A 25,358-nucleotide genomic window follows, 5' to 3' on the forward strand; every position below is an offset into this window, starting at 1 on the left:
AACTACAGGAGCAGATGTCCTCCCAGCAAAGGGTGCGAGGGTACCAAACGGCAGGCAAGCCAAAACCCCGCGCTGCCCGCCGCTGCCTTCTCGAAGACTCACGTCGCGTTTCCAGTTGGAGACACGGTGAAAGCAGAGCGCCATCATCTCTCCTATAGCAGGACTGGACCTCTTCACTCTAGAATTAATGTTTTTCTTCTAACGTTTATTTTTGAGGCGGGGGAGGGGCAGAGGATAGGAAGGGGGCTCTGTGCTGACAGCAGAGAGCCTGATGCAGGGCCTGAACTCATCAACCGTGAGATCATGACCTGAGCCGAATTCGGACGCTTGACTGAGCCACCCAGGCACCCTAGAATGAATCTCTCTGTGTGAACTATGTGAAATTCACAGTCTCAGGTCAACCACAGAGCCCGGGTCCGCATATCTCACTCACTGCAGGGAATCCCAGGTGGGCTGGGTCAGGCTCCAGATGTGGGGCCGGGGGTGGGATGGAGGGCTGGTCCAGGAGGCTAGGGCCTGGGCTGCAGAAGGGGCGGGGAGGGCAGTCCTGGAGGAAGGGGGTGTTAGCCAGCGGGGAAGTGGGCAGATCCCTTTGTAGCCTGGGACTTGGTCCCACCTGCTGTAGGCACAGGCCAGGTGACTCAAGCCCGAGGTGTAGCAGGGCCTGGGGACCTGCTGTCTCATTGTTTGGCTCCCTTCTTTGTTGGAGGACTCACAGAATTGGCATTGAGTCACTCCGGAGCCAGCTCCTGGGGGTGTAGAGGCCCCAAATCCGGGAGGCCTGGTTCTGAGGGGAGGGAGGGGACATCCCACTCTCATAGGGGCGGGCTTCTCCCAGCTAGCCCAGTTTTGGAAACACAACCGGCAGGTTGGGGGCCTGGACCGCCCCCCAGCCAGCACTCCCCCTTTCCACTGGCAGAGCCGGTCCACTGGCCTCCTGCCTCCTTTCTTCCTGGTCGCAGGGGGGCACAGAAAGGAAGTGCAAAGGCCAGGGGTCAGAACACTGAAACGCAGGTGGACAGGACACCTGGGTCCCTGGCCAGGCGACCAAACTCATCCCGACCTGCCCCCATTTTAACCCCAAGCGTACCCTGCTTCCCAATGTCATGCCTAGGAAAGCAGCAACGGGGGAATAAATAATTTATTGAAATTGGAGGAATAAATAAGATATGAGGGCGGGGTACAAATAACTGTAAAAATTATTAACATGTATATACATACACACAGAGGCGCTCGCGCTGGCGGGCGGGCTGCGAGGCCGCTCGGTGCCGGCACGCGGGCGCCCCCCGGAGGCGGATGGCTTACTTACAACGGCGTGGCCGCCGCGTCTCCCCGGGTCCCTAACGCGGGCCCCTCGGGGAGGACGCGCCTTCCCCTGCGGGCCCCCTCCCCTGTGAGTGCCCGCGGAGCTGCACCCCTTGCACGATTCTCATCACCCAGGAGCGGTGGGCGGCCAGGCTGATGTAGACGCCGGGCCGGTTGCGCTCGGCACAGCCCTCGCCCCAGCTGATGATGCCCGCCAGCAGCCAGGTGCCCTCGACCTGGCACATCAGGGGGCCCCCGGAGTCACCCTGCGGAGAGGGCGGAAAGTTAGGGACCCACGCGGGTCAGGGCTGGGCAGAGCCCAGGACCCTACACAGTGGGGGGACGGACGGCTCCCTGGGGTGAGGGTCAAGGGGGCACACACACCCCCCATGGTACTGTGACTCCACTAGGGCCGGGAGGGCTAAGCTGGACAGGCCTTCAGGCTCGCTTCTGGTGAGAAACACTTTGTGCCAGACCTTGTCCCTCACAGCCCCCAAGCCAGGGAGTACCGTTGCTTGCCTTACAGATGAGGAAACCGAGGCTCAGAGGGAAGCCCTGGCTTGCCCAGACTGGCATCCGTGGGCAGCAGACTAGGAATTGCAACCAGGACCCTCCAGCGTCCAAGCCTGGGTGCTACCATTCTACCAGCCTGCCGCCCTCCACCATGGTGATGGAGCTGGTGGGGACCAGGGCATGGGAACCCCCTGAGGAGAAGGCAGGCTCCCAGAGAGTGGGGTCTGGCCCGCCCAAGATGCTCACTACACATTTGGTGCGTGGCCACGTGGCCGAACAGATGGATGACTGAGCCAAGCAGAGGCCAGGTTCTGCAGGTGTCTAGGGGCACTTACAGGTCTCAGCTGATGGGGGGGGGGGGGGCAGCGGTGGAGCTCAGCGGGACAAAAGTGGGAAAACTCAGGTGCTCACCAGACAGGCGTCCCGCCGCCCCTCCAGATAGCCAGCACACAGCATGTCCTCGGTGATGGCTCCCTGCCCAGCGCCCCGCCAGTAGAGGCGGCTGCAGACTTCTGAGTCTATGATGGGAACCTCCAGTTTCTGCAGGGTCTGGGGGTGGGGCAGGGGCACTGGGGGCAGGGAGGACAGGGTCAGGCTTGGAAAGCCCTCTCTTTGCTGCCCCTCCGTTCTCCCTCAGAGGCAAGTCTCAAAGGTTAATGGATCAACTCCGTCAGACTCCCAAATGCCTGAGGAAAACCCAAATTCCGACACTGCACACCTCTGGACCTACTGGGTCCGAACGTGAATGAGCCGCGTGAGACTCTGAACCTTTAACGAGTCCCCTGATGCCCACAAAACGGTTAGAACTGCTGGTCCCGGCTTGTCCTGCCCCAACCACTACTGTCTCCAGCAGAGGAAGTGGACTGCCACAGAGGAAGGGTGCAGTAAACGATCCCCTAATGTTGAACGTTACTGGAACTCGAGGAATCCCCCACACCTTAGGGGGACTGCAGGCCCTAGGGTTGGTCTGTAGGCCCTCCCCAGCTCATAACTCCAGTTCTCAAAAGAGCCCTGCAGGATGACGATGGGGAGGCTGTCTGCAACCTCAGACTCAGTGGGATTGCCAGACACCTGGTGTCATTTCCCTTGATTTCTTTTGGAATCTGGTTAAAATCCCATTTTTCTGACACTTTTTGCTTACTCGTTATCTTTCTATTCTATCACCCCCATTATCTATCTACCCACCTACCTTTTTCTGCTTCTCTGCCTCTTACTTTATCTGTCTTGTGTCTCTAGATGATGTTTTCCAGACCTCCAGACTTGGTCTGACAATTATATTGTCCAATTATGGAGCCTACTTCCTTCTGGGAATTTTGCCTGCAATTATGGCATGCTGCCACCAGGGGGTGCCTGTTCCCACTTTGGAATCTCAGGGCTGTTTTACATTCATGTACTCAACCAGGCCCCATACAGGCCTCCTTCCAGCCTTTCCTAGATCACTTAATAGCCTCGTTGATCTGGCTGTTGTTCCCTCAGAACATAGCCAAGATACCCTTTAACTAGAAAGGACCTAAAATTGGCCACCTAGGTTTCTGGGACTTCACACCTCTGGATCGCGGCTCACTTTTTCTTCCGTCCCTGTCGTCACAAGAAGAGTCTGTCTTTTTCCTTCTGCTATGCCTCTGGCTCCAACCTCTGCTGCCCACTGTACCTGTGTCTCTGAGCGTCTGCCACCCTCTGTCCCCATCCACCCCCTGGCCACGTGGCAGGGGAAAAGCCGCACCTCCATCACGGATACTCCCCCAGCCTGCGATCCAGCAGCGGGTGTTCGGAGGGAGACGGACGGAGGAGTCAGGCAGGCAGATGGGCAGGATTCGCTCAGAGAAGTGGATGGCGTGCTCCAGACGCACCAGGGCGATGTCTGCACGGGAGCCCTCTTTCCAGGAATACACGGGGTGGGACTGCACCCAGGCGATACCCACCTGCTGGGACCTGGGGCCAGGGTTCTCCAGCTGCCAGGCCCCCAGCAGCACAGAGAATTGGGACGGCTTGTTCAGGTTGCTGGGGGAAACAGGAAAGGGGGTGGGGTCAGCCAGGAACCAGGGGTGGTGGGGAAGGGTCAGGCAGGGAGTGTCTGGGGGACCACATGCGTTTGAAGGCCCCGAAACAGAAGCAGGCTCGCTCTCCTCTATGAGAGGCCCCAAGGCCAGACAAAGGCCCCGGGGGCTGGTGCCGAGTGGGGAGCCCAGGTCCGGGGCAGGAAACCTGGGGCATCGAGTGGAGGGGACCGGTCGTGCACACCCCTTGAAGCAGTGGGCAGCAGTGACCACCCAGCGGCTGGTGAGCAGGGAGCCTGCACAGTGGTGGGTTCCGTTCTTCTGGATGCTCACGACCCAGGGCCACTCGGCATCAGTGCTGTCCTCGCCGCCCACGATCCTGTTCAGCCGCTGGGGCTTCCCACAAGCTGGGGGTGCTGGCGGACGAGGGTCACATTTTCTGTCATCCAAGGGCCACAACGATCCTACCCTGCCCACGCCCCACACCATTCGTTCCCCGGCCCTTCTCTTCCTGTCCCTCCCCGCGAGCTGGCCACCCGTCTCCCCTCATCTGCTGGTGCTCCCCCCGCTGCCTGGGCCCCTCCCCTCCGAGTCAGAGTCTCTGCTCTGCCTCCTGGGCCTTCTTTGCTGCCTGCCTTCCTCTCCCGCTGGACTCCCCTCTGGCCCCACCGCCCCCTTCTGATCTGCTTACCCCACAGACAGACCCAGATGCAGCCCCTCCCCTCAAGCCCTCCCCCAGGGCCCCCTCCCCAACTCACCAGGTATCCTGGCAGCACGGAGGGAGGCTGAGGGCAAGAGAAGGAAGGGTCAGGCCAGCAGAGAGGAGCCCCGGTGCCCGGGGTGTCTCTCCAGGGCGGGGCATTTCCCGGAGCCTGGGCAGGGCTGACGGAAGCCTCAGGCTCGGCCCTAAGCCGGGGCCCTAACCTCCCACCAGCTTCCTGTCGGGCAACCTGAGCCAGGACTCCATCCCACCTGCCTGACACCTCTCACGGGGTGGGGGGGGGGGGGAGTGAGAGAGGGGGAGCGCACACCTGCCCCGGCCCGAGACCCTCTCAACCCCCGAGCCTGAGGCCTGTAACGACACTCATGGTCCCAAGAGCCGGGAGGGAAGAGGAGGCGGTGGACTGCAGCCTCCTTGCAGTCCTCTGCTGGCAGCCACCGGACGTGGCTGAGAGCAGGCGAGCACGAGGGGGAGGGGGAGACTGGGTCCCGGCAGGGCCCGGAGGGCCAGTGCTGAGTAGGGGGAGGGGAGGGGGTGGCCGTGGGGGACAGAGGAGGGAGGCGCAGAGGGGCCTCAGGACTCACCTGCAGAAGCCAGAAGCAGAAGAGGGGTTAGGATCCTGAGACAGCCTCCACCCAGGGCCGGGGGAATTCTGGAAACCACCATGGCCGGTGGGGGCGCGGGCGCGGCTGGGAGAGCTGTGTGCAGAGCTCCCCACAGGTCACCCCAGGTTTTATCCCGGGAGGTGGAATGCCGTTGGACCAGTCCCCCGAGTGAGTGAGTGGCTCGGTCTGGCCACCCCAGGCTGTAGGTCACAGGTGGGGCGGGACTGTGGGGAGGAAATGGGCCGTTAAGGGGGCCCAGGTGGGGGCTCTGGCTGAGATCCCTACCACCCCCCACCAGCAGTGGACTGGTTTGGGGGCCCAGGACCTGGGCTCCAGCTGTGGGCCCAGAATCTGGCCTCTGGAGGAGCAGGACCCAGGCCCAGTGGTGCAGGCCAGTGGCCTTGACACTGACTGGGATGGTCCCCAGTTTGTGTGGGGAAGGGAAGACTTAGGGTGTGGGGTCGTGGGGAGGTCCCGGGGCCTTGGGAACACGGGGCTGCCCAGAGGCTCAGTAACGGCTCCTTCCTCCAGGGGCCACTGTGACTCAGCCAGGAGGCCTGACCAGGCCCTGGGCCCTGGGATTCCGTTAACCCACTTCCCAGAAAGCCATGAATCAGGCCCCCAGTGGCCACCTGTCATTTGGGTCCTGTCACTCGGGTGCCCAACAACTCACCCCTCACCTGGACTTCGGGGAAACCCAGGCAGGTGCCCAGGTGGCCGACTGACGTGGCTGCCTGGGAAGGGCTGGGGTACCGTCTCCCACAGCCCGGCCCGGCCCCTGCACGCCTAAGGGTCAAAGGGCAGCTGGGCTATGCAGGAGCAGGGAGCCCGGGTGGGTGCTGCCCCGGGGTCCCCCACCCCCAGAAGGAGGGCAGACGGATTCCGGTCCTAGACCCACTGCGTATTCGTCCTCTCATTCACACGATCAACAAACCTCGCACCGGGAAGGGGTGGGAGACACAGCGGGAGGAGAGTGTACCAGGTGCCCCGCCTCGCCACACCCTCCTCCTCAAATTCCCTCACTGTCCCCCGCTCTGAAGCTGAGGAAACTGAGGCTGGGGGCGAGCAGGCTCGTGGTGACACGTAGAGCCGGATTTGAACCCCAATCTGGAGGCGGGAGACTGGACCGGACCCGGTAGATCCCGAGGGATCTTGATCCAGGGGATGGATGGTTTTCACCCAGGGTCCTAGGAGCGGAGGGGTGTGGGCCGGGGCCTCAAGGGCCCGGGGAGGCACCTGACCCTGGCGGGGCTGCAGGTGAAGACCGCCCAGAAAGCGGCGACCCGGAGGGCAAGTGGGAGCAGTGGAGAGGCGTGCAGACGCGGGCAGGGGGGCTCAGAGAAGAGAGGAAGCCGGGCTGGGGCGCAGGACAGGGTGCTGGCAGGAGCTGGGGGCCCTCCAGGCAGGCACTCGGCGCACCCCGCTGGGCAGACCGCCTCAGCCTTTCTGGAGCGCCCCGGCTTGGCCAACATGCTCCTCCCCCACAGCCTGGGGGTAGGGGTGACCCCTGTGCTGTCCCCGCTCAGACCCTGGGGCCTTGAGAGGTGGCAGGAGCCTGCAGCCGACCACCTCCCCGGAGCCACAAGGGATCGCTGGTGTGTTTTACTGCCCCCTTCTGGCTTCGGCTAGAAGGGCAGGAGGCAACTCGGGGCTAAACTACAGCCAGACACCCCCTCTCATCAGGGCGAGCCCCCTGTCCCATCCCGCCCCAATACAAGCCAAGGGTGGGGGTGCAGGAGCCCCGAACAGCCCCCAGCTGATGCATTATTCTGTCCCAGGACCGGGGGCAGGGAGCTGCCGGAGAACACCCATGCCAAGCAGCAAAGGTGAAGGGCAGGCTCTGTGGGTGCCCCCCCACCCCGCCGCCTGCCCACCACCCTGGGCTGTCTCTACTCCACGGCTAGCCCCAGGCTCCCCCAAACCGCTGCCTTCCCGAAACTAAGGTGGTTGGCCTCACTCGACAAGCATTTATTGGGCCACGGCTGTATGTCAGATCCCATGCTGGGCACTGGGGCACCACGGATAAGACACAGGTCCTACCCTTGGGCAGCAGGCATCTCCCCGGGGGTGGGAGGCAGGTGAGCAAGTGATGATGGTGAAGGAGTCTCAGCACGGGGGAGGGGGTGTGGGGAAGCATGGAGGCGGGCAGGGCCCCTGGAGGGCCACAAGAGGCTGGGTGCTGGGAGCTGTGACTCCCCCCGCCCCGAGGGGAGGGGCAGTGTCAGGTGGCCCAGCACACCCTGGGGATCTAGGATGGCCCTGGTGCACTCCGGGTCTCAGTGGGTGTTTGCTGAATGAATAAACAAGCGTGGCAAGGTGTCGGGAGGATTGTGCCAGGGACCAGCTGTCCCAGAATGCAGCCTCCCCAGTGTCCTATTACGTTTCCTGAGAACTGGGCCACTGCCGAGGTCACCCGAGGGACAGACACGTGTCCTGATATGTCACTGGTCCCCAAAAAGGGTGGCCAGGTAGAGGGCCTCCAGGAGAAGGACCCGGTAGGAGCCACAGGAAGACCTGAGAAGGCAGTGAAGGCTGTCGGGCACCAGGGCTCAGCAAGGGCCCCAGAGACCGGCTCCCCAGTTCCCAGAGAGTGGGGGCCCCGGCGTGACTTGACATCCATTGGAGACATTTACGGAGCGCCTACTGGATGCTGCAGCCATACCAGCAGTGCCGGCTGGGCATGTCCTCACCTGGGCACCAGGTGCCCACCCTGCCACCCACCCTGCCACCCGGTGCCTGTCACACCATCGCAGGGCCACCGATGATTTGCAGCGAGCTGTGCAGGACGGAGAGGGCTGCGGACGCATCGCACGAGTGGCGGCTGGGGCTGGCGGGGCTCAGCCCGAAGTGGCACACCAACGCCATTTCACACCTGGGCGTGCTGGAGACACAGCGGCGAGCAGACCGGAGACCGCCCCTGCCCGCACGCTGGGGACGCTGGAGGAGAGAGAGAAACACCATCCATCAGTCGTTTAGTCTGACGGATGACAGAGTCACAGGGAAACCAAACGGGGAGGGGGACGGGGGCAGGGAGGATGGCGGTCTCTCCAGCCGAGTCTTCTAGGTGTAGTCAGAGGTCATTCTGGCCCCGGGGAAGGTGCGAGCAAAGGGTCTGCCAGGTGGGACAGCAGATCCAAGCTGGGGCAGAGGACAGGCACGGGGACCGAGGGGGCCCGACCCCACCCAGTGGGCCTCCCTGTGCAGGGGACGAAACGGGGGCAGGAGAAGTGGGGAGGCCGTTCCAGGGCCAGGGATCAACCAGCTCATGGGCACAGGGGCAGAGGCCGCCGGACCACCAGGTGCCCCGGGGGGTGTGGGGAGGGGGCTGACAGCTCTCATGGCGGGTGCTGGGTGGCACCTGGCCTGCCCCCGGGTGCCCGCCCAAGCAGGACCGGCACGCACGTTCACGGCAGCACTAGGCACGGGAGCCCCAGAGAGGAAACAGCCAAATGTCCATCAGTGGGCGAAGGGATAAGCAAGCCGTGGTCCCTCCACCCAGTGAGACACGTCATTCAGCCACAGAAAGGACGGACTGCTGCACACCTGCTACCACACCGGCCACAGCGCGGCTGAGCTGGCGGACGTCACGCTCGGTGAAGGGCCAGGCGCAAAGGGATAGATACTGCAGGGTTCCACTTCCACGAGGTCCCTCAAGTGCAAGCCCAGAGACAGGAAGTGGGGGTGGGGGCGGGGGCAGAGTGCTCGGGGAAGCTGGAAAGGTGTGCAGCTGAAGCAGGTGGTCAACGCCTCGGACCCGTGCGGGCGCTTCGGGATGGTCACCACGGCAAATCGGGCATATTCTCCACATGAAAGAACGGGGGAGAAAATCTGAATGTCCTCTTTCGTGAACGCTGGAAGTGGCGGCACCTGTGGGCCCCCCGGGTCAGAGTGGCCCCCCAGCTGCATGTGGCTCTGCCCACCCGAGCCCATCCTGCGACACCGCCCGTGCCCCGGTCTCCCCGGCCGTGGGCTGGCTGTGCCAGCCGCCCTCACGCGAGCCAGCAGAGCGCCCCAAGGGGCCAGCCGAACACGGGCTCCTTCCTCCAAGCCCGGCCTCAGTTTATCCATCTGTGAGGAGCACTGGTCGGCCCCGCCCTGCCTGCCACCACCGACCGAGGGAGCAAGGGCTGCTCGGGTTGAAGGGCTGGTGGTCGCGAGGCGCCTAGGGCCCCGTGAGCAGCATCAGGCTGTGCTGGTCTGCGGGCGAGGTCTTCTGGGCACTAATGAGGCCCTGGGGACACTCGAGGACACTGCTCACTGACCGCGGCTTCATCACTGGGGATGCCCTTCCCCTGGTCTAATCACACTCCCGAACTCTCCTAGCTCTCACACAGTGCTCCCTGCCTCTTGGTGACTTAGGTCCAAAGTGGCTCCAACCCCGTCTCAGGTCCCAGGTCCCACTCGGAGCCCCACCTCACCCGAGCCCAGCTCCCACACCCCGGGCCCCACATTTTCCTCACAGCCTCCTCAGTCCGGATTTATCCACAACCCATCCCTCCTTCAGAAAAGCTGGCCGTACGCTGGATTTCTTAGAGCTGATCCTGTTTTCCCCTATTGACTCCTATGGTTCTCATGGAAAAATAACCCATCGGCCTGGGCTGGGACTCTCCGGGGAGGAAGGTGGTCAGTCCTCCTGCAGAAACGTCACTGGACGGCCCACCCTGGGGTCCAGAACCCCTCACCTCCACTCCCAACTTCCCAGGCTACACACGGCTTCTCTGGTTGGTGGAAAACCCTTCTACTGCCCCCCTTCTCCATGCACAAGAACTTGGCCTAGTGGGTAAGAGTTGGTCCCAGGTAAACTTGGAACCCCCTCTGCTTTGCCTGCTTACCTTTAAAATAGCATGTTTGGGGCGCCTGGCTGGCTCAGTCTGTAGAGCGTGCGACTCTTGATCTCGGTCCCGAGTTCAAGTCTCACGTTGAACACGGAGCCTATTTAAAAAAAACAATTGCACGTTTATCACGGGGATGTGTTAACAAGGGCTCCGACTGGCTAGCAGGAGCTGATGGTGAAGCTGGTGGGAAGTTTGCAAGAGCTCACATCACAGCAGTGTCCTGAGACCAGCCGTGCACGACGGGACAATGGACATACCACCAAAGGCCACAAAACAGGCCTTCCCCCACCCCCGGACGGCCCACTGTGAGGTTCTGCCCTGCATGTCCCTGAGCGTCATCCACCACCTGACCAGCTCATAATAGAGCTGGACTCCCCAGCACTCCGGCATCCCTCCCCCTCCCACCTGGGACCCACTGGAACCTGTTCTGACCATGACACCGAGACCAGCCGAGAAGGGCTGGGCACTTCTCCGCCACCAGGAAGCAGAGGGGAGCTCTGGGCTGGGGAGGGCCGGGCCCAGAGGAGCCTGCTGGGAAGGAGGACAGAGGGCAACGGGCAAGCTGGCTGAGCTGACTCGCTGGGTGCCCATCGCCAGGCTGGGCAGCTTCCAGTACTCGTGGTGATGTAGGAGTGACTCATGGCCCAAGAAGAGAGGGCAGGACCTCAGTCTCGAGGTCAGAAGTCATGGCCAAGGACTCATGGAAAGGAAGTGAATGCTGCACAAGATCCAGTAACAGAGCTGGGACTAACAGGTGCTCCTAGCCCTTCCTCTGGGGGTTTCCTACCAAGCCGTGACTAGCCCCCCAGGTGACCCGCGTAGCCACGTCATGCCTGCGGAGAGGAAGCACGGAAAACCAGCCCCGGCTCCCCCGCGGGGTGGAGAGCCACCTCCGACTACGTTCCTCCTCCCCCTCACCCCCCGGGGCAGTGCGTGGCTGCTGGTTACGGCTGACTGATGGCTTCTGGGTAAGTCAGTGTGGTTTCTCCAGCCAGGAGGACACAGAGCTCTAGGGCCTAGGTCGGTGGCTGGGATGGGGACACCCATCCGGGTTGGGGGCTGGGGTGAAGGGAGGCCCAGCGCGCCTGGTGAGACAGGAGGCAGCCTGCCACAGCCCAAGTCTGGGTGCTGAGGACAAGTAGGGGACCTCGAGATTCCCTGGAACCCCGACCCCCGGGGTCCCCATCTTAGAGAACGGCACCATCCCCCTGGGCGCTCCAGCCGCACGGCTAGGACCGTCCCTGACTCGCCCCGTGCCTCCCGCCCACATCCAACTGGAGAGGAAAAACCAGCTGTCTGTAGACGCAAAGTGCTGTCTGGTCCCGGCTATGTAGGATTTTGTTCATCAAGCAATTCTCCTTTTCTGTGGACACCAGATGGGTGTCCTCCAATTTCACTCAATGCAGACGCCAACTGGAGTTAGCACAGACCCCACAGGGCCAGGGCTCGGCCCCATGAGATCCCCCCACTTCAGAGACGCCAATCCCAGGCGGTGGGTCCTCATCACCCACACTTCTGCCCGACCTGGCTACAAATCCAGGACTCCCGGGATCCCCTCCTCGGGTTCAAGAATTTGCTAGGATCGCTCAGAGAACTCAAGGGAACACTTATGTTTACCAGTTTATTATGTAATAAAGGATCCAGGGAATAGCCAGATGAGGGGGGCACGGGGCAAAGCCAGGAAGGATCCCGAACGCGGGAGCCACCGTGTCATGGCGTGGGGGCGCGCCACTCTCCCGGTACGTGGATGTGTTCACCAACCTGGAAGGCCTCGGATCCCCACACCTTAGGGATGTTCATGGAGACCCATCACGTGGGCGTGACTGGTGCTCAACTCCATCTCCAGCCCCTCTGCGCCCCCTGGAGGACGGCGCTGGAGGTTGCAAGCTTCTAATCACGGTTTGGTCTTTCCAGTGACCAGCCTTCGCCCGGGAGCTATCCGGAGCCCACCAAGAGCCGCCTCCTCAAACTAGAAGACACTCCGGCCACCCAGGAAATTCCAAGGGATTAAGAAGCCCAGGGTCAGGCACTGGGGGCAGAGGCCAGCCTGTGTATTTGTAACAGGAGTCCCTGACACGAAGCTTTGGGTCGCAGAAGCGTCCATTTCAAAGACATCCGCCTGGAACAAACATACCGCCAGCAGCCACAACACAAACCTACTAGTTAACAACTAGACAAGGGGCCGGGCCGCTCCCCTTGTCTAAAGCTCTGGGTGAGCTAGACAACCACTTGAATGACCCTACTTCTCTCTTCCCGCGCCCTCATTCCGCTCTCGTTTTAAATTTGCCAATGGAGAGCGAGGCTGTTCGACAGCAGCCGAGCCCAAATGTCCATTGACTGATAAACAGATAAAGATGTGATATATACACGATGGAATATTACTCAGCCATCCCAAAGAATGACACCTTGAGGCACCTGGGTGGCTCAGGTGGTTGAGCATCCAACTCTTGACTTCAGCTCAGGTCACGATCTGAGGGTCATGGGACCAAGCCCTGCGTGGAGCTCTGTGCTGACGGTGTGGGATTCTCTCTCTCCCCTTCCCTGTTCAGGCCCTCGCACTCCCTCTCCCTCTCTCTCAAAATAAACATTTACAAATAAATAAATACTATTTTGACAAAAAAAAAAAAATGAAACCCTGCCATTCCCAATGACGTGGATGGGACTACAGTGTATTACGCTAAGCAAGTAAGTCAGAGAAAGACAAATACCGTATAATTTCACTCGTATGTGAAATTTTTTTTTTTAATTTTTTTTTCAACATTTATTTATTTTTGGGACAGAGAGAGACAGAGCATGAACGGGGGAGGGGCAGAGAGAGAGGGAGACACAGAATCGGAAACAGGCTCCAGGCTCCGAGCCATCAGCCCAGAGCCCGACGCGGGGCTCGAACTCACGGAGCGCGAGATCGTGACCTGGCTGAAGTCGGACGCTTAACCGACTGCGCCACCCAGGCGCCCCAAATTTAACAAACAAAACAGATGAACACGTGGCCGGGGGAAAGAACAAGAAAAAAGAGAGGGAAACAAACCATAAGAGACTCTTAAAGAGAGAACAAACTGAGGGTTGAAGGAGGGAGGTGGGTAGGGGATGGGCTGAACAGGTGACGGGGATTAAGGAGGGCACCCGTTGGGATGAATCACCGAATTCTACCCCTGAAACCAAAATACATAAATGAATAAATAAAGAGACCCAATGTGGGTCTCAAACCCACAACCCTGAGATCAAGAGTTGCACCCTCCATCAGGCCAGTCAGGCGCACTGTAAATTACATTTTTAACCTGTTACTGTTACATCGTTAGTGTATTCTGTTGAATGAATTAATGAAATCAAACAGTTTACAAATTTGTACTTAATAAAGCAGGCTACAAATTCTGTTTTTCCCTTTCTGTATTATTTCTATCATACTACTACATTATTTTAATCTGCTTTTTACCTTTATTATTTTTTTTTAATTTTTTTTTTCAACGTTTATTTATTTTTGGGACAGAGAGAGACAGAGCATGAATGGGGGAGGGGCAGAGAGAGAGGGAGACACAGAATAGGAAACAGGCTCCAGGCTCCGAGCCATCAGCCCAGAGCCCAAAGCGGGGCTCGAACTCACGGAGCGCGAGATCGTGACCTGGCTGAAGTCGGACGCTTAACCGACTGCGCCACCCAGGCGCCCCACCTTTATCATTTTAGAGTGAGAGTGCTCAAACCAGTGAGCACAAGCTGGGTAGGGGCAGGAGAGGGGAGAAGGGAGAGGGGGGAGGGGGGACGGGGAGAGGGGGGAGGGGGGAGAGAGAGAGAATCTCAAGCAGGCTCCACACTGAGCACAGACCCCGATGTGGGGCTCGATCTCCCGACCCTGGAATCACGATCTGAGCCAAAATGAAGTCGGATGCTCAACCAACTGAGCCACCCAGGTGCCCCAATCCGCTTATTAAATGTAACACATTTTGGTATCGCCCATGTCCATAAACTATTCATCCATAATATGATTACTAATACGATATAACATTCCATTGTGTAAGTGACCCAAGGCCCGTCCTCTGATACTGGATATTCATTCTTTTTACTGTTGCATATGATGCTTCCGTCAACCACCTTGTTCACAAATCCTTAAGAAACATCTCTCACCAGTTCCTCACGTTACAGCAAGAACTCGGCGCCCAGGAAGAGACCAGCGATACACACTCGGGGACAGAAAAGACCGTTTATTTCGCACCGGTGCTGGCCCAGCGGAGTCACCTCCAAAGGCTGAGCACCCGGACTCGGGTTTCACTTACCCTTTATACATATGTGCTTCCAGGTTGGGCGGGACTAGGACAGTCAAGCTTCTGGTTCCTGGCTGCTGGCTGCCATAAGGGGCAAGATTACAGAAGCCACAAGCATACAGGGGGAGAATCCGGCCTCGGACACCCAGCTGGCCCTTTTTTATCTGCTCTCACCGATTTTCCTTCTCATTCCCCGCTCTTGATTCTCAAGCTGCTGTAGCAGACTTAGAGAAAATCAGTTTGTGGGGGCCCAGGGGCCCTTTGCTGCCACGGGGGAAGGGGCAAAGGCCGTTCTGGCTTCTTCCTGCTGGACACGGATGTCGAGGGGAGGAAAGTGACAGCCAGGGTTCTTTGCCATCCGAAGGAGCGTAGCGACACGAGAACGGTCCATCCGGAGCATCATCTGGAGTGTTACAGCTTCCAGGCGGGAGGAAACAAACCTGGTTAGCGTAGTAAGAACACAGGGACCAAACAGGAGGGCTGTGACAAGCGCCAGGAGAGGACCAGCTAAGGGAGGAGCCAGGATGCCCAATTCTACACGTTCCTCCAACAGTTCCAGGAGGAACTGTTCCTGCCTCGTTTGGTGATTCGCTCCCTTAACCTGCGGACCATACCTCCGACTGTCCCTGATTGGCTGACACAGAAGCAGCAGTCTTTGTTCAGGAAGAGACACAGTCCTCCCCTTTCAGCAGTGGGAGGCCCAGCCCCCTTCTGTTCCGTAAGACTACCGCTGCCAGGGAGTCTACTCGGGCTTGTAACGCCACCAGAGGTTCGATAACCCGTTCTGTGCCGTCTGTTAGGTCCCTGGACAATTCACGGCAGTAAGTGGGTGAGGACACGGTTCCTCCTACTCCAGTGCCCACCCCTGCCGCATCCCTAAGGCAATCAGCAGGGGGATGACTTGGGTGGCTCTTTTTGAGCGAGTATGTGCTGCCACGGGTACTCTAAGAGACTGATTGTTGGGAACAACGTTTATCTTACGAGGAGGAAGGCCGGGGTACAGTGCCCGTCCAGTCAGCTGGCAGACATAGGGAGGCGTCCGTCCCACAGATAAAGAGAAGCCCTGGGAGGGGTCAACACCAGGCTTGGCTCGTAGGAAGATGACTGAGCTCCTGACTGTCAAGAGTTTGGTTGCACTGGCCAATGGTCAGAATGCCCAATGGCTCTGTTCCCCTCTTGTCTGTCGGGCAACTGGGAGCCACTGGGGGCAGTTCGACTCCAGTTGGTACAGGTCTCACCGTGCAGGGCTCTGGGTCTTTTGGTAGCAGGGTAACATTTACAGGGGCCTGTGTTATCGGACTAGCTGCCTAACGGGTGGGTCCCGCGGACAAGCAGAGCCGGCAGGATCGGTAGCACTGAGGAGGCGATGAGCTGCGTTTAACATCTGGTCCGGTCGGGGATCTAAGACCAGTGCTCTACCTGATTTATGTTCCCACGGAGGATGACCCAACAGGCACGGGGAGCATCAGGGCAGGTCGGATCGGGCAGCCCCCAGCAACGTTTCATTTTCATTTTTCCCGTCCAGTAAGTTTTCCTGCTTCTGGTACAGGGAGTGACCCTCCTGGTATAACATCTGTCCGGCACGTGGGGGTACACGGTGGCACAGGGACACGTGGTAGTGTCGTCTGACCCCTGTGGACCAGAGGGTTGGAGCAGGAGTCGGGAAGGGCACAGGGAAAGGAGTGGCCTCTGTAGGAGGCCGAGTGGGGTAGCAGGCAGTGCAACCCCGTGCGTCTGTTACAGAAGTTTGGCCCTCCTGACGACAGATGGGGTCCAGTGGTGGGGAGCACAGAGTGGCTCTTCGGGCCTTGGGGGACAGGCGGGGAGTAACAGGTCACACATCTGCATGGCGGGAGCGAGCAGAAGAGCAGGTTAGGAACAGGGATACGCGCCACGGGGACGGCAGACGGGGCCGGCCCTTCCTGGGCTGGGCGACGGTTCTAAAGGCAGAGAACAACGTGCAGAGGACATCTATCGCAACTCAGATCGTGCACACCTAAGGAGAATGAGGCATCCTGACACTAGTGAGCAGAGGGAGGCTAACAGGAGTCAGTGACTGAGGCGCCCGTCTGTGGAGTAACTTGGGCCAGCCCTAAGCAGACAGCATGGCGACAAGTATGGCAAAAGAAACGGGCAGGGGATGACAGGGAAATTCGCGAACGACGTGCTGTAGGTCACTGAAGTCGCTTGGTGATTTCCTCAAGCTTCTGCTTACACAGAGCCCTCAGGGGTCGGCTGCAGGCCGCTTATCGGCGCTGTGCTCTTAAGGGTGGTCTGTAGAGGACTGTTCTGGTTCGCGAAGTTCCTTTCCATCCCAAGTGGTTGTCAGGCGACGGGCGGGCCGCCTTTACTCGAGAATGGTGGATCCAGGCAGTTAGTCCTGCGACCTTGAGGGCCGTGGGCGTGGTTAGCACAACGAAACAGGGTTCCTTCCAGGTAGGTTTGAGTGGCTTCCTTTTCTTATCTTTACTCCAAACCGGATCCCCAGGTTTGTGGGATGTACAGCTATTCCACGGGAAATAGGTATCCTGTCCGTCACCATGTATGTATCCCAAATAGTTTTCCTTAATTCTTGTTTCCCTAGTTCTGTCAGGTCCCCCTTGAATTTGACTTGAATTTGACTAGTGGAGGGGATCTTCCAGAGAGGACATCGAATGGGGAGGATCCGATTTTTGCCCGGGGTGTACAGCGTATTTGGAGAAGAGCTAGATAGAGGTCGTACGTCTGGCAAATTAGTTTCCTGACGCAGTTTTGCCATGGCTGATTTAAGGCTCTGGTTCCATACGTTCCACTTTCTCTGAACTCGGGCTGGTAGGCTGCGTGTAAATTCTATCGGATGCCCAGGGATACTTTAGGCATCACCTCGGCCACAAAAGCCGGGCCCCTGTCTGAGCCCATGGTTCACGGCATTCCACATCTGGGGATGATATCCCTTAGCAAGGCCTTGGTTACTACTCTTGCCTTTTCGGTGCGTGTGGGGTAGGCCTCCGCCCAGCCCGGAAACGTGCAGATGAATAGAAGAAATTCGTATCCTCCGCCGGTTCTCATTTCGGTAAAGCCTACCTCCAAATCTTTGAAGGGTGCCTGACCGCAGCAGTGGATTCCCACGGGTCCAGTGGGGCCCTGTCTGGTGTTATTTTGAGCACAGAGGAGGCAGCGTTGAGAGACCGAGGCACAGAAGGACGGGAGCCGAGCGATTACATAGTAACAGCCCGATAAGGTTTTAAGGGCGGTTCTTCCCAGGTGGGGGAGCTCAGGCTGCTGGGGAACCACCTGGCGGGCTAGCGGCTCCAGCACACAGACTCTTTGGTCCGCAAGTACCCACCACCCTTCCGTCTGGCCTCCTGTTTCCTGCTGTGCCCATTTTGTCTCTTGGATCGTGTACCTTAGGGAAGCCGGCAGCTCCGGGGCCAGCGTGATTTTCGAGGGTGCCGTTCATTCTCCCGCTGCTTGTTTAGCTGCGGCGTCCGCCCGTCAGTTACCTTCCGACACAGAGTCCTTTCCCCTTTGGTGTCCCCTGCAGTGGATGACTGCTACCTCCCTCGGTTCCCAGACTGCCCTCAGTAGTTTTAGGATTTCTTCCCAATTTTTTCTTTCTTTCCCTCCTGTGGTCAAAAGTCCGTTCTCCTTGTGTAGGGCCCCACGTGCAGGTAGAGTGGCAAGGGCATGGCGCAAGTCAGCGTGTCTGTTGGCCTGTCTGTCCTTCCTGAGTTCTAGTGCTCTCATTAGGGCCCACGGTTCTGCTCTTTGAGCTGGTCGTCCTTGTGGAAGGGCCTCTGCTTCTGTGACCTCGAAATCAGAGACTCCTGCATAATCTGCGTCCATGAAGCTGCTGCCGTCGGTGTACAGGGTGAGATTAGGATTTTGTAAGGCTCTGTCTGATAGGTCAGGTCGGCTGGAAAAGACTCCATCAAGGACCCCTAGACAATCATGCTCTGGGGGCCCTGCCGCTGCAGGCAAGAAAGTGGCAGGGTTTAGTTTCTACGGCTTCCGATCTGATTCGTGGGACCACACAGCGGTCCCTGATACTGTCATCCGAGCACGTGTTAGCCAGTGTTGCCCTCCGGCATCTATCACGGTAATAACAGCACGGGGAACCTCAGAGCTTAGGTCTTGCCCCAACACGAGTGTGCCTGCTTCCTTGATCACAAGTGCGGTGGCTGTCAGGGCCCTCAGACAGGGTGGCCGTCCTCCCACAGCTGAGTTAATCTGCTTTGAAAGATATGCCACTGGTCTTTGTCAAGCTCCAAAGTCCTGGGCAAGAACCCCCAGGGCCACCCCACTGCTTTCACGTACGAACAGACTGAAATCTCATGATACATCTGGAAGTCCTAGGGCCGGGGCCTCTGCGAGTTTTGTTTTTATGGTTTTGAAATACCTTTTCTTGATGAGGTCCCCAGAAGGGGTGCCCTTTCTTCCCCCTTTGGTGCCTCATAGAGAGGTCCGGCCAACTCCGAGAACCCTGGGATCCATATCCAACAGAATCCTGCTGCTCCCAGGAACTCTTGGACCTGCTAGCAAGGAGTGGGAACCAGATGGCACAGACTGCCTGTTTCCTTTCCGCTCGCAGCATCCATTTGCCTTGAGTAATTTTGAAGCCCAAATATTTAACTTCCTACGGGCAAATGTGTGCCTTTTTCTTGGACACCCGGTATCCCACCTCTGCTAGCGGCCTGAGTGGGGCCCTGGTTCCCTCTCAGCACTGGGTCCGCCTGGGACTGGCTGGCAGGAGATTGTCCACGTACTGGAGGAGGACACATCCTAGGTCCCGTCCCAGGAACCTGGCTAAGTCAGATGCCAGTGCCCCACTGAATAAGGCTGGTGGATTTTTTAATCCTTGCGGCAGTCTAGTCCAAGCAAATTGTTCGTTTGCTCCTGTGGTAGGGTTTTCCCATCCAAAGGCAAATAGGGGTTGGCTATTAGGCGCTAGCTGGAGACAGAAGAAGGTGTCCTTTAAATCTAGACACGTGAAACATCCTGCCTCAGAGGGTATGAGTCCTAGCAGAGCATACGGGTTGGGCAATGCTGAATGCAGCCTGACGACTGCTCCATTTACGGCTCTTAGGTCCTGCACAGGGCGGTGATCATCTGTCCCAGGCTTTTTCACGGGCAGCAGGGGCGTATTCCACGGGGACTGGCATCGTTTTGCCAGTCCCCATTTGAGTAGCCTGTCCAAGAGTGTCTGGATCCCCAGGTGAGCCTCCCAGGAGATCACGTATGGGCATATTTTGACAGGCTGGGCCCCAGGCTTTAGGTCAATTAATATTGGGGAGGGTGGTTTTTTGCAGATGAGAGGGGGGTTCCTTCTGCCCAAACTGAAGGGGATTCAGCTTCTAGCTCGGGGGCCACAGTTGGCTCCCCGGGAGGGGAAGTATATAATCTCCATTCCTCTTCCCGTGGAATCGTCAGGGACAAAACCATGGGTTGGGCCTTTTCATTTAGGTGCTGTTGTGTCCGTGCATCCAAGGTGAAGGCTATTTGTGCGCCCATCTTGTCTAGGAGGTCTCTACCTAACAGTGACAGTGCGCAGTCAGGTAGATACAGGAATTCGTGAACTACTTGGTGACCTCCCAGGTCACTGTCAGGGACGGCAAAATGGCCTTCAGGTTTGCATCCCAGTGGCTCCTACGATGGTGACTTCTCGACCCGACAGAGGTGCCACCCTGTGTGTCACCGCAGAGCGTTCGGCCCCTGTGTCGACCATGAAGTCTATTGTCTGCCCCCCCCCCCCTTCATTTTGACCATGGGCTCATGGGGGCCCAGCTGGATACCGATCAGGTCGGCCTCGGGTGGTTCTGGTTGGTAGCATCTCGGCGGAGTAGAAGCTTTTGGTTTCCCTCTTGGGCGGCTGGGCCATTCATTTTTCCAGGGTCCACATTCCTTGCAGTAGACATGTTGACCCCATCCCAGCGGCGCCCTTCGTTTTTGTTCTTGAGCCCCTTGTGGTTTCCGTGCCCTTCCACAGGGGATGGTCGCCCCAAGGCCGCGGCCAGGAGAGCTGCCTTTTGTTTCACTCTGCTGTCCGCCTCCTTTCTGGCAGCTTGGCCCCAATTTACAAAAACCTTGTTGGCGATTTCCAATAGTTCGGTGGCGTTCTTTCCACCAAATCCCTCCAATTTTTGGAGCTTCTGTCTAATGTCACTATGGGGCTATCCATAGCAGTGACCATGTGCTGGTTTTTGAGGGCTTCTGGGTCGACGGAGTGTAAACTCTGAAGGCTTCACGTAATTTTCACAGAAGTCAGCCGGACTCTCTTCCGGCTTTTGACACACCTCAGATACTTTTGCCACGTTGGTAGGCTGTCTGGCCTCTGCTTTTACCCCTTGGAGGGAGGCTAGTCGGTATCTTTCTAGTCTGGCCCTTCCCACTTCTGTGTTCCTCTTCGGGCACAGCCTCCCGTGCCTAGGCCTCAACGTCTAGTTGTCCATCTGGTGCTTGAGTCGGGAGCCATCTTCTGGCTTCGGTGACAATTCGTCGGTGCTCTTCTGTGTTGAAAAGGGGACGCAGAAGCTGCTTACCGTTGACCCAGGCAGGGCGCTGAGACTGGAATATGGACTCTAGAAGATCATCGCCTGCGGCCTCTCAGAGTTGGGCGAGTGTGGTGTTTCCCGGCGAGGAGGTCAGTAGTGGAGAACCGTTGGTAGCAGAAAGGGTCCCATCGGGGCCTATTCTCTGCGGACCCGTCTCCTGCAACGGCATCTGCATTGCCACTGGGGCCTTGGACCTTGAGCCGTGGACCTACGGCACCTTCCTACTGGTTCAGGTGTCCCTGGTGGGGGCGGACCGACTGCTGGCGGGGGTGAGACCGATGGGAGTGGACTGTCAGCCAGGCGAGGTTCCCCTCCCTCGACTGATGGGACTCTGGGGGCATAGGGTGGCAGAAAAGGAAGGATGTCTAAATTTTCTTCGAGGACGGGGGCGTTTTTTTCTGTTGTGAGGTCTTCTCAGCCCGTGCCACTAAGACCCTACACTGTCCTTTACTGAACCCAAGGAGGCTTGACTTGGGCTATTTCCAGCCACTGATCGATGTATGGGAATTGATCCAGGTGGCTGGGGTCTCAAGTAACTACTTTATAAACAGCTCGGACCGGGGGGACATCTAGGGTGCCCTCAGGGGGCCAGCCTACACCAAACGCAGGCCATTCTAATTCAGAGAGGGTTCGTAATTTCCCGGGGGTCAATCTGACCCCAAAGTCACCTGAAAATCCCTTTTTAAAATTCTTATCACACATTCCAAAACAGTTGGTTTTGAGGAACCCCCCCCCATCCTGGTATCCCAGATGGGTCCCTCCCGATGTGCGGTGTCGCAGGACAAACACGAGGGAAGGGATCGCTTCGTCCACCTGGCCGCTCTCCTCGCAGGTACTCAGACGCCTCTTTTTTTTTTTTTTTTTTTTAACGTTTATTTATTTTTTTGGGACAGAGAGAGACAGAGCATGAACGGGGGAGGGGCAGAGAGAGAGGGAGACACAGAATCGGAAATAGGCTCCAGGCTCTGAGCCATCAGCCCAGAGCTCGACGCGGGGCTCGAACTCACGGACCGCGAGATCATGACCTGGCTGAAGTCGGACGCTTAACCGACTGCGCCACCCAGGCGCCCCACTCAGACGCCTCTTCACATTGGCAGGTCAGTATAAACCCGACTCAGATCAGGCCTCGGCGGACCTGACTCTGCCTTGAGCCGTATGAGGCTGTCAAGGAATCACAGGGTAGGACCCACTCAGGCTCCGTGGCCGAGACCGTGTAGCACTCACACACACATTCAGACAGACTACAGACTTCCACCTGGGACTTCCCTGTCCTAGGGCGGGCCTGAACTCGGTGCTGGATCCTCGGGGACACTCACCCGATCCGATGTCCCGTCCTGGCAGAATTTTCTGACTCCCCTGGAGTCCGTCTGAAAACAGCGGCAGCTGACTACTGTCGGGCCTGGTGAGGGTCGCAGTCAAGGTGGTGGCATACCTTCCTTTGTCACAGGACCCCGCGATGAGTGGGCTCTCCGTGGCCTCCCACAGTGGTGACTCAAGGGGCCAGCACGGCTGTCGGCTTCCTGGCCAACGCACCAAAAATATTACAGCAGATAGTCCAGGAAAAGACAAGCGACACACACTCAGGGAATTAAAAAAGACTATTTCGCACCGGTGCCGTCCCAGCGGGGTCACCTCCAAAAGCTGAGCACCCGGCTCGGGTTTTACTGATCCTTTATACCTAAGCGTTTCCGGGTTGGGTGGGACTAGTACAGTCTTCTGGTTCCTGGCTGCTGGCTGATGTGGGGGCAAGCAAGATTACAGAAGCCAAAAGCAAGCAAGGGGAGTATCTGGCCTTGGACATCTGGCTGGCCCTTTTTTATCTGCTCTCATCAGCTTTCCTTCTCACTCAAGTTACATTCTTAGTAGGAAAATCACTAGCTTATAAACTTATCTGACATGTACTGTCGAACTACTCTCTTTTCTAAAGACTTTTCTAGAGCTGTGTAGTGATTTTTTTTTTCTTTCTGTTCTTTATCATGAAGAAATGGAACACAAATATTTTTCCCTCGAATCGGCAGGGTTGGAAGGCCCAGTCTTTCTTGCCCTTAAGGGCAGAATTAATCCTCCAGCTGCTAAGGACGGGTGTCAAAGCTGAGTTCACCAGCAAGGTGTTGTGAAAGACGGAGCACCGGTGTGGAGAGAGGACAGGAAATGTGTCAGCTAGGAACAGGAAAGGGAAAAGAGTTCCCCAAGTCTAAGATGGGCGGACATGCAAACCTAGCAAAGTTCAGCGAGGGCGCCCCTCAAACGCCCAGGAGCCCCAGGAGGCTGAAGCTTCCCTGGTAGAGCCCAGCTCTCACCAGGAGACCCCACTGCTCTGGTGACCACAGAAGGCTCACCTGATCAGGATCTGCCCCCTACCCAGGCCCCCACCTCCGCCTGCCCCACACCTGGAACCCCCACTTCCCTACGCAGGCACATTTTTAGCCGGGAGGCCCTGATAGGGCCCGAACTGAATGTCAACTACAGGTTAAACAGGGACTTCCCTAAATACCCGGCTCCCATAGCCCCCTCCACCCCCACCAACTCTAGCAATTAAAAACATTAATACCTGTTGAGACGGGGGTGGGGGGCTCCAAGCCTCTGCCACAAGCCTGTTTTCATGGTTTCAAACTGGTTGTTATATATGTTTAATGTTGTCCCTGCACCTGTCCTGGTGGGTGGGGTGGGGAGCAGTGCAGGAAATGGATGGAACTAGGTTGAGCTGGGAGAATGGTCAATATCACCTCCATTCTCCTGCTTTCTTCCAAACTGGTTAACACTCCCATTCCTTCCCAGCTTGCTTCCTATGGGCCCTCCGTCTGTTCTAGACCCACAAAGTGCAGGGCAGCCCATGCCGGTGAGGGCAAACGCTGCTCTAGAATCCTGTGGACTTCAGTTCCAACAACTGCTGGCTAACATATGGCCTCACTTCCTCCTTATTCTGCCCAAAGCACAGTCTTCCCCACTGTACAGATGAGGAAATGAGCTCACACACCGGAGCAGGGACGTACCAAGACCAGGAGCCAAATGCCCCAGGGATGTTTTAACATCTTGAGAAGCCTGGAGCATTCTTAGCTGTGAACCCCTGACCACACGGCACAAATCACATGAACGTGCACATCTCTCTACAGGGTAAATGCAACCACCCCTAACTATGTGCTTTGAGTAGCAGTTGGCTGTGGACAGTAATAACGTATTAATAATAAATCTAGTCTATTGTTTATTGATATACATATAAATAACCACCTATTCATTTCAATTTGGAGCTCCCTTTTCCTATTTGAGATAAGGATTGTTTTTCAGGACTCAGACGTTTTTATAAGCCCTGCTGGGCTACCAGAGGCTGAGACCCTGGTTTTCTCAGGGCGTGCCCAGCTCCTCCCCATCCCCCTGCAATATGATCCCCATTTTACACACAACCAAACCACATACAGGGTTTCTGTGGGTGCAAACAACAGGAGGCTGTGACTCATAATGGCTGAGGCAAAACAACCTGACTGTATTATTGTATGATGTCAGGAAACACCTGCCCAGGAAAACAAAAGGTGTCAAGAACCTTACTCTCCGACTTCACAAAAATCCACTGAAAACCGCCCCAACTTTTGACAGGTAGCATTAAGCAACAGTTGAAGCTCCAAGGCTCAGGAAATCCTCACGTCACCGGGACCACACACCCTGAACTATGTGACCCGATCCTCACCCAACCCTAATTAAAAAATCTTGCATCCAAAAGCCCCCCTTCAGCCTGGCCCCAAACCTCAACACCCCAACTCTGCCCCTCTACCTCCTCTCGACTAACTACCCTTTCAGACAGTGCTCTCCCCGAACAAGAGAAGGAAGCATCGGACTCAGTTTTGTCTTAGCTACAGGCTGTTTCGACGGTATTTTCAGGGAGCCAGCGTTTGACTCGGAGGGCCGCGTCCGGTCAGGCTGGCGGCAGCGCTGCCCTAAACGTCTCCGGAGCGGGGGGCACTGCGGGCCCCCGAGCAAGGGTCCGGGGCCAGGGGGGCAAGAGCAGCGTGTGCGGCAGAGTGTGCTGCACGAGAAGGGCGAAATGTCTTGCCCAAGGCCACGCACACAGGCCTGCGCCCCGGGAGCAGAAGCTCCCGCCCCCAGGCCTCCAGCTTCCCCGCCGGCCGGGCTTGGCCCTGGTCCGCCCCCGTACGGACGCCCGATCTCCCGGGCGCTGCTGCTTCAGGGTGACTCACGAGGAAGCTCTTGCCCCTCGTCCCTCCGCACTGATCCGGCCGGACTCGGAACCCGGGAAAAGACAAGCAGCCCCGCGCGGTGACTAATAAACGCTTCCCTTCAGACAAACCAGGCGCGCGCGGGACGCCCAGCCGGCGGAAGCGCGGCCGCCGCGCGGGGGCAGCCGGGAAGGCAGCCGGCCGACTTCCGGCCGCAGGGGCTGCCGGGTGCGCGGCTGGACCCGGACCCGCGCTGAGCGGAAGGGAAAGCGCCCCCCGGGCTCGGAGCCGAGGCGTCCGCCCCGCGGCCGTGGTGAGGGAGCGGAGCCCGGCGGTGCGCCTGCCGCCCCGGCGAGCCCCGTGCCTCCGCTCGGCCCGGAGTCTCCCGGCTCTTAGATGCCCCGCGCAAGAGGCCGAATGCGAACCA

The 25,358-nt window shown here is 58.2% G+C and overlaps 1 protein-coding gene and 1 long non-coding RNA gene across 19 annotated transcripts; one reads left to right on the forward strand and one right to left on the reverse strand.

The window, feature by feature from the left end:
- Nucleotides 1–1,123: 1,123 nt before the first annotated feature.
- LOC121019658 (brain-specific serine protease 4-like) lies at nt 1,124–25,112 on the reverse strand. 18 transcript variants are annotated; one of them, XM_040459332.1, is made up of 12 exons: nt 24,953–25,112; nt 23,314–23,415; nt 22,079–22,282; nt 16,448–21,093; nt 9,974–10,073; nt 7,863–8,078; nt 5,121–5,365; nt 4,574–4,600; nt 4,024–4,231; nt 3,542–3,819; nt 2,230–2,387; nt 1,124–1,571 (listed from the first exon to the last, which is right to left on the reverse strand). In XM_040459332.1, the coding sequence occupies exons 6-12, from the start codon at nt 7,946–7,948 to the stop codon at nt 1,341–1,343; spliced, it is 1,233 nt and encodes a 410-aa protein (XP_040315266.1). In that variant the 5' UTR covers nt 7,949–8,078; nt 9,974–10,073; nt 16,448–21,093; nt 22,079–22,282; nt 23,314–23,415; nt 24,953–25,112; the 3' UTR covers nt 1,124–1,340. The 18 variants fall into 18 exon arrangements, with proteins under 18 accessions (XP_040315266.1, XP_040315258.1, XP_040315261.1 ...); XM_040459324.1 differs by lacking the exon at nt 23,314–23,415; XM_040459327.1 differs by lacking the exon at nt 24,953–25,112 and having other exon boundaries at nt 23,314–24,943.
- LOC121019661 (uncharacterized) lies at nt 6,199–16,207 on the forward strand. Its single transcript, XR_005785726.1, has 3 exons — nt 6,199–6,214; nt 14,293–14,298; nt 16,099–16,207. It is a non-coding gene; the product is annotated as an uncharacterized LOC121019661 (long non-coding RNA).
- Nucleotides 25,113–25,358: the final 246 nt, after the last annotated feature.

This window comes from Herpailurus yagouaroundi, unplaced genomic scaffold (assembly GCF_014898765.1).
Source record: "Herpailurus yagouaroundi ecotype Mexico unplaced genomic scaffold, PumYag 222, whole genome shotgun sequence".
Lineage (NCBI taxonomy): Eukaryota > Metazoa > Chordata > Mammalia > Carnivora > Felidae > Herpailurus > Herpailurus yagouaroundi.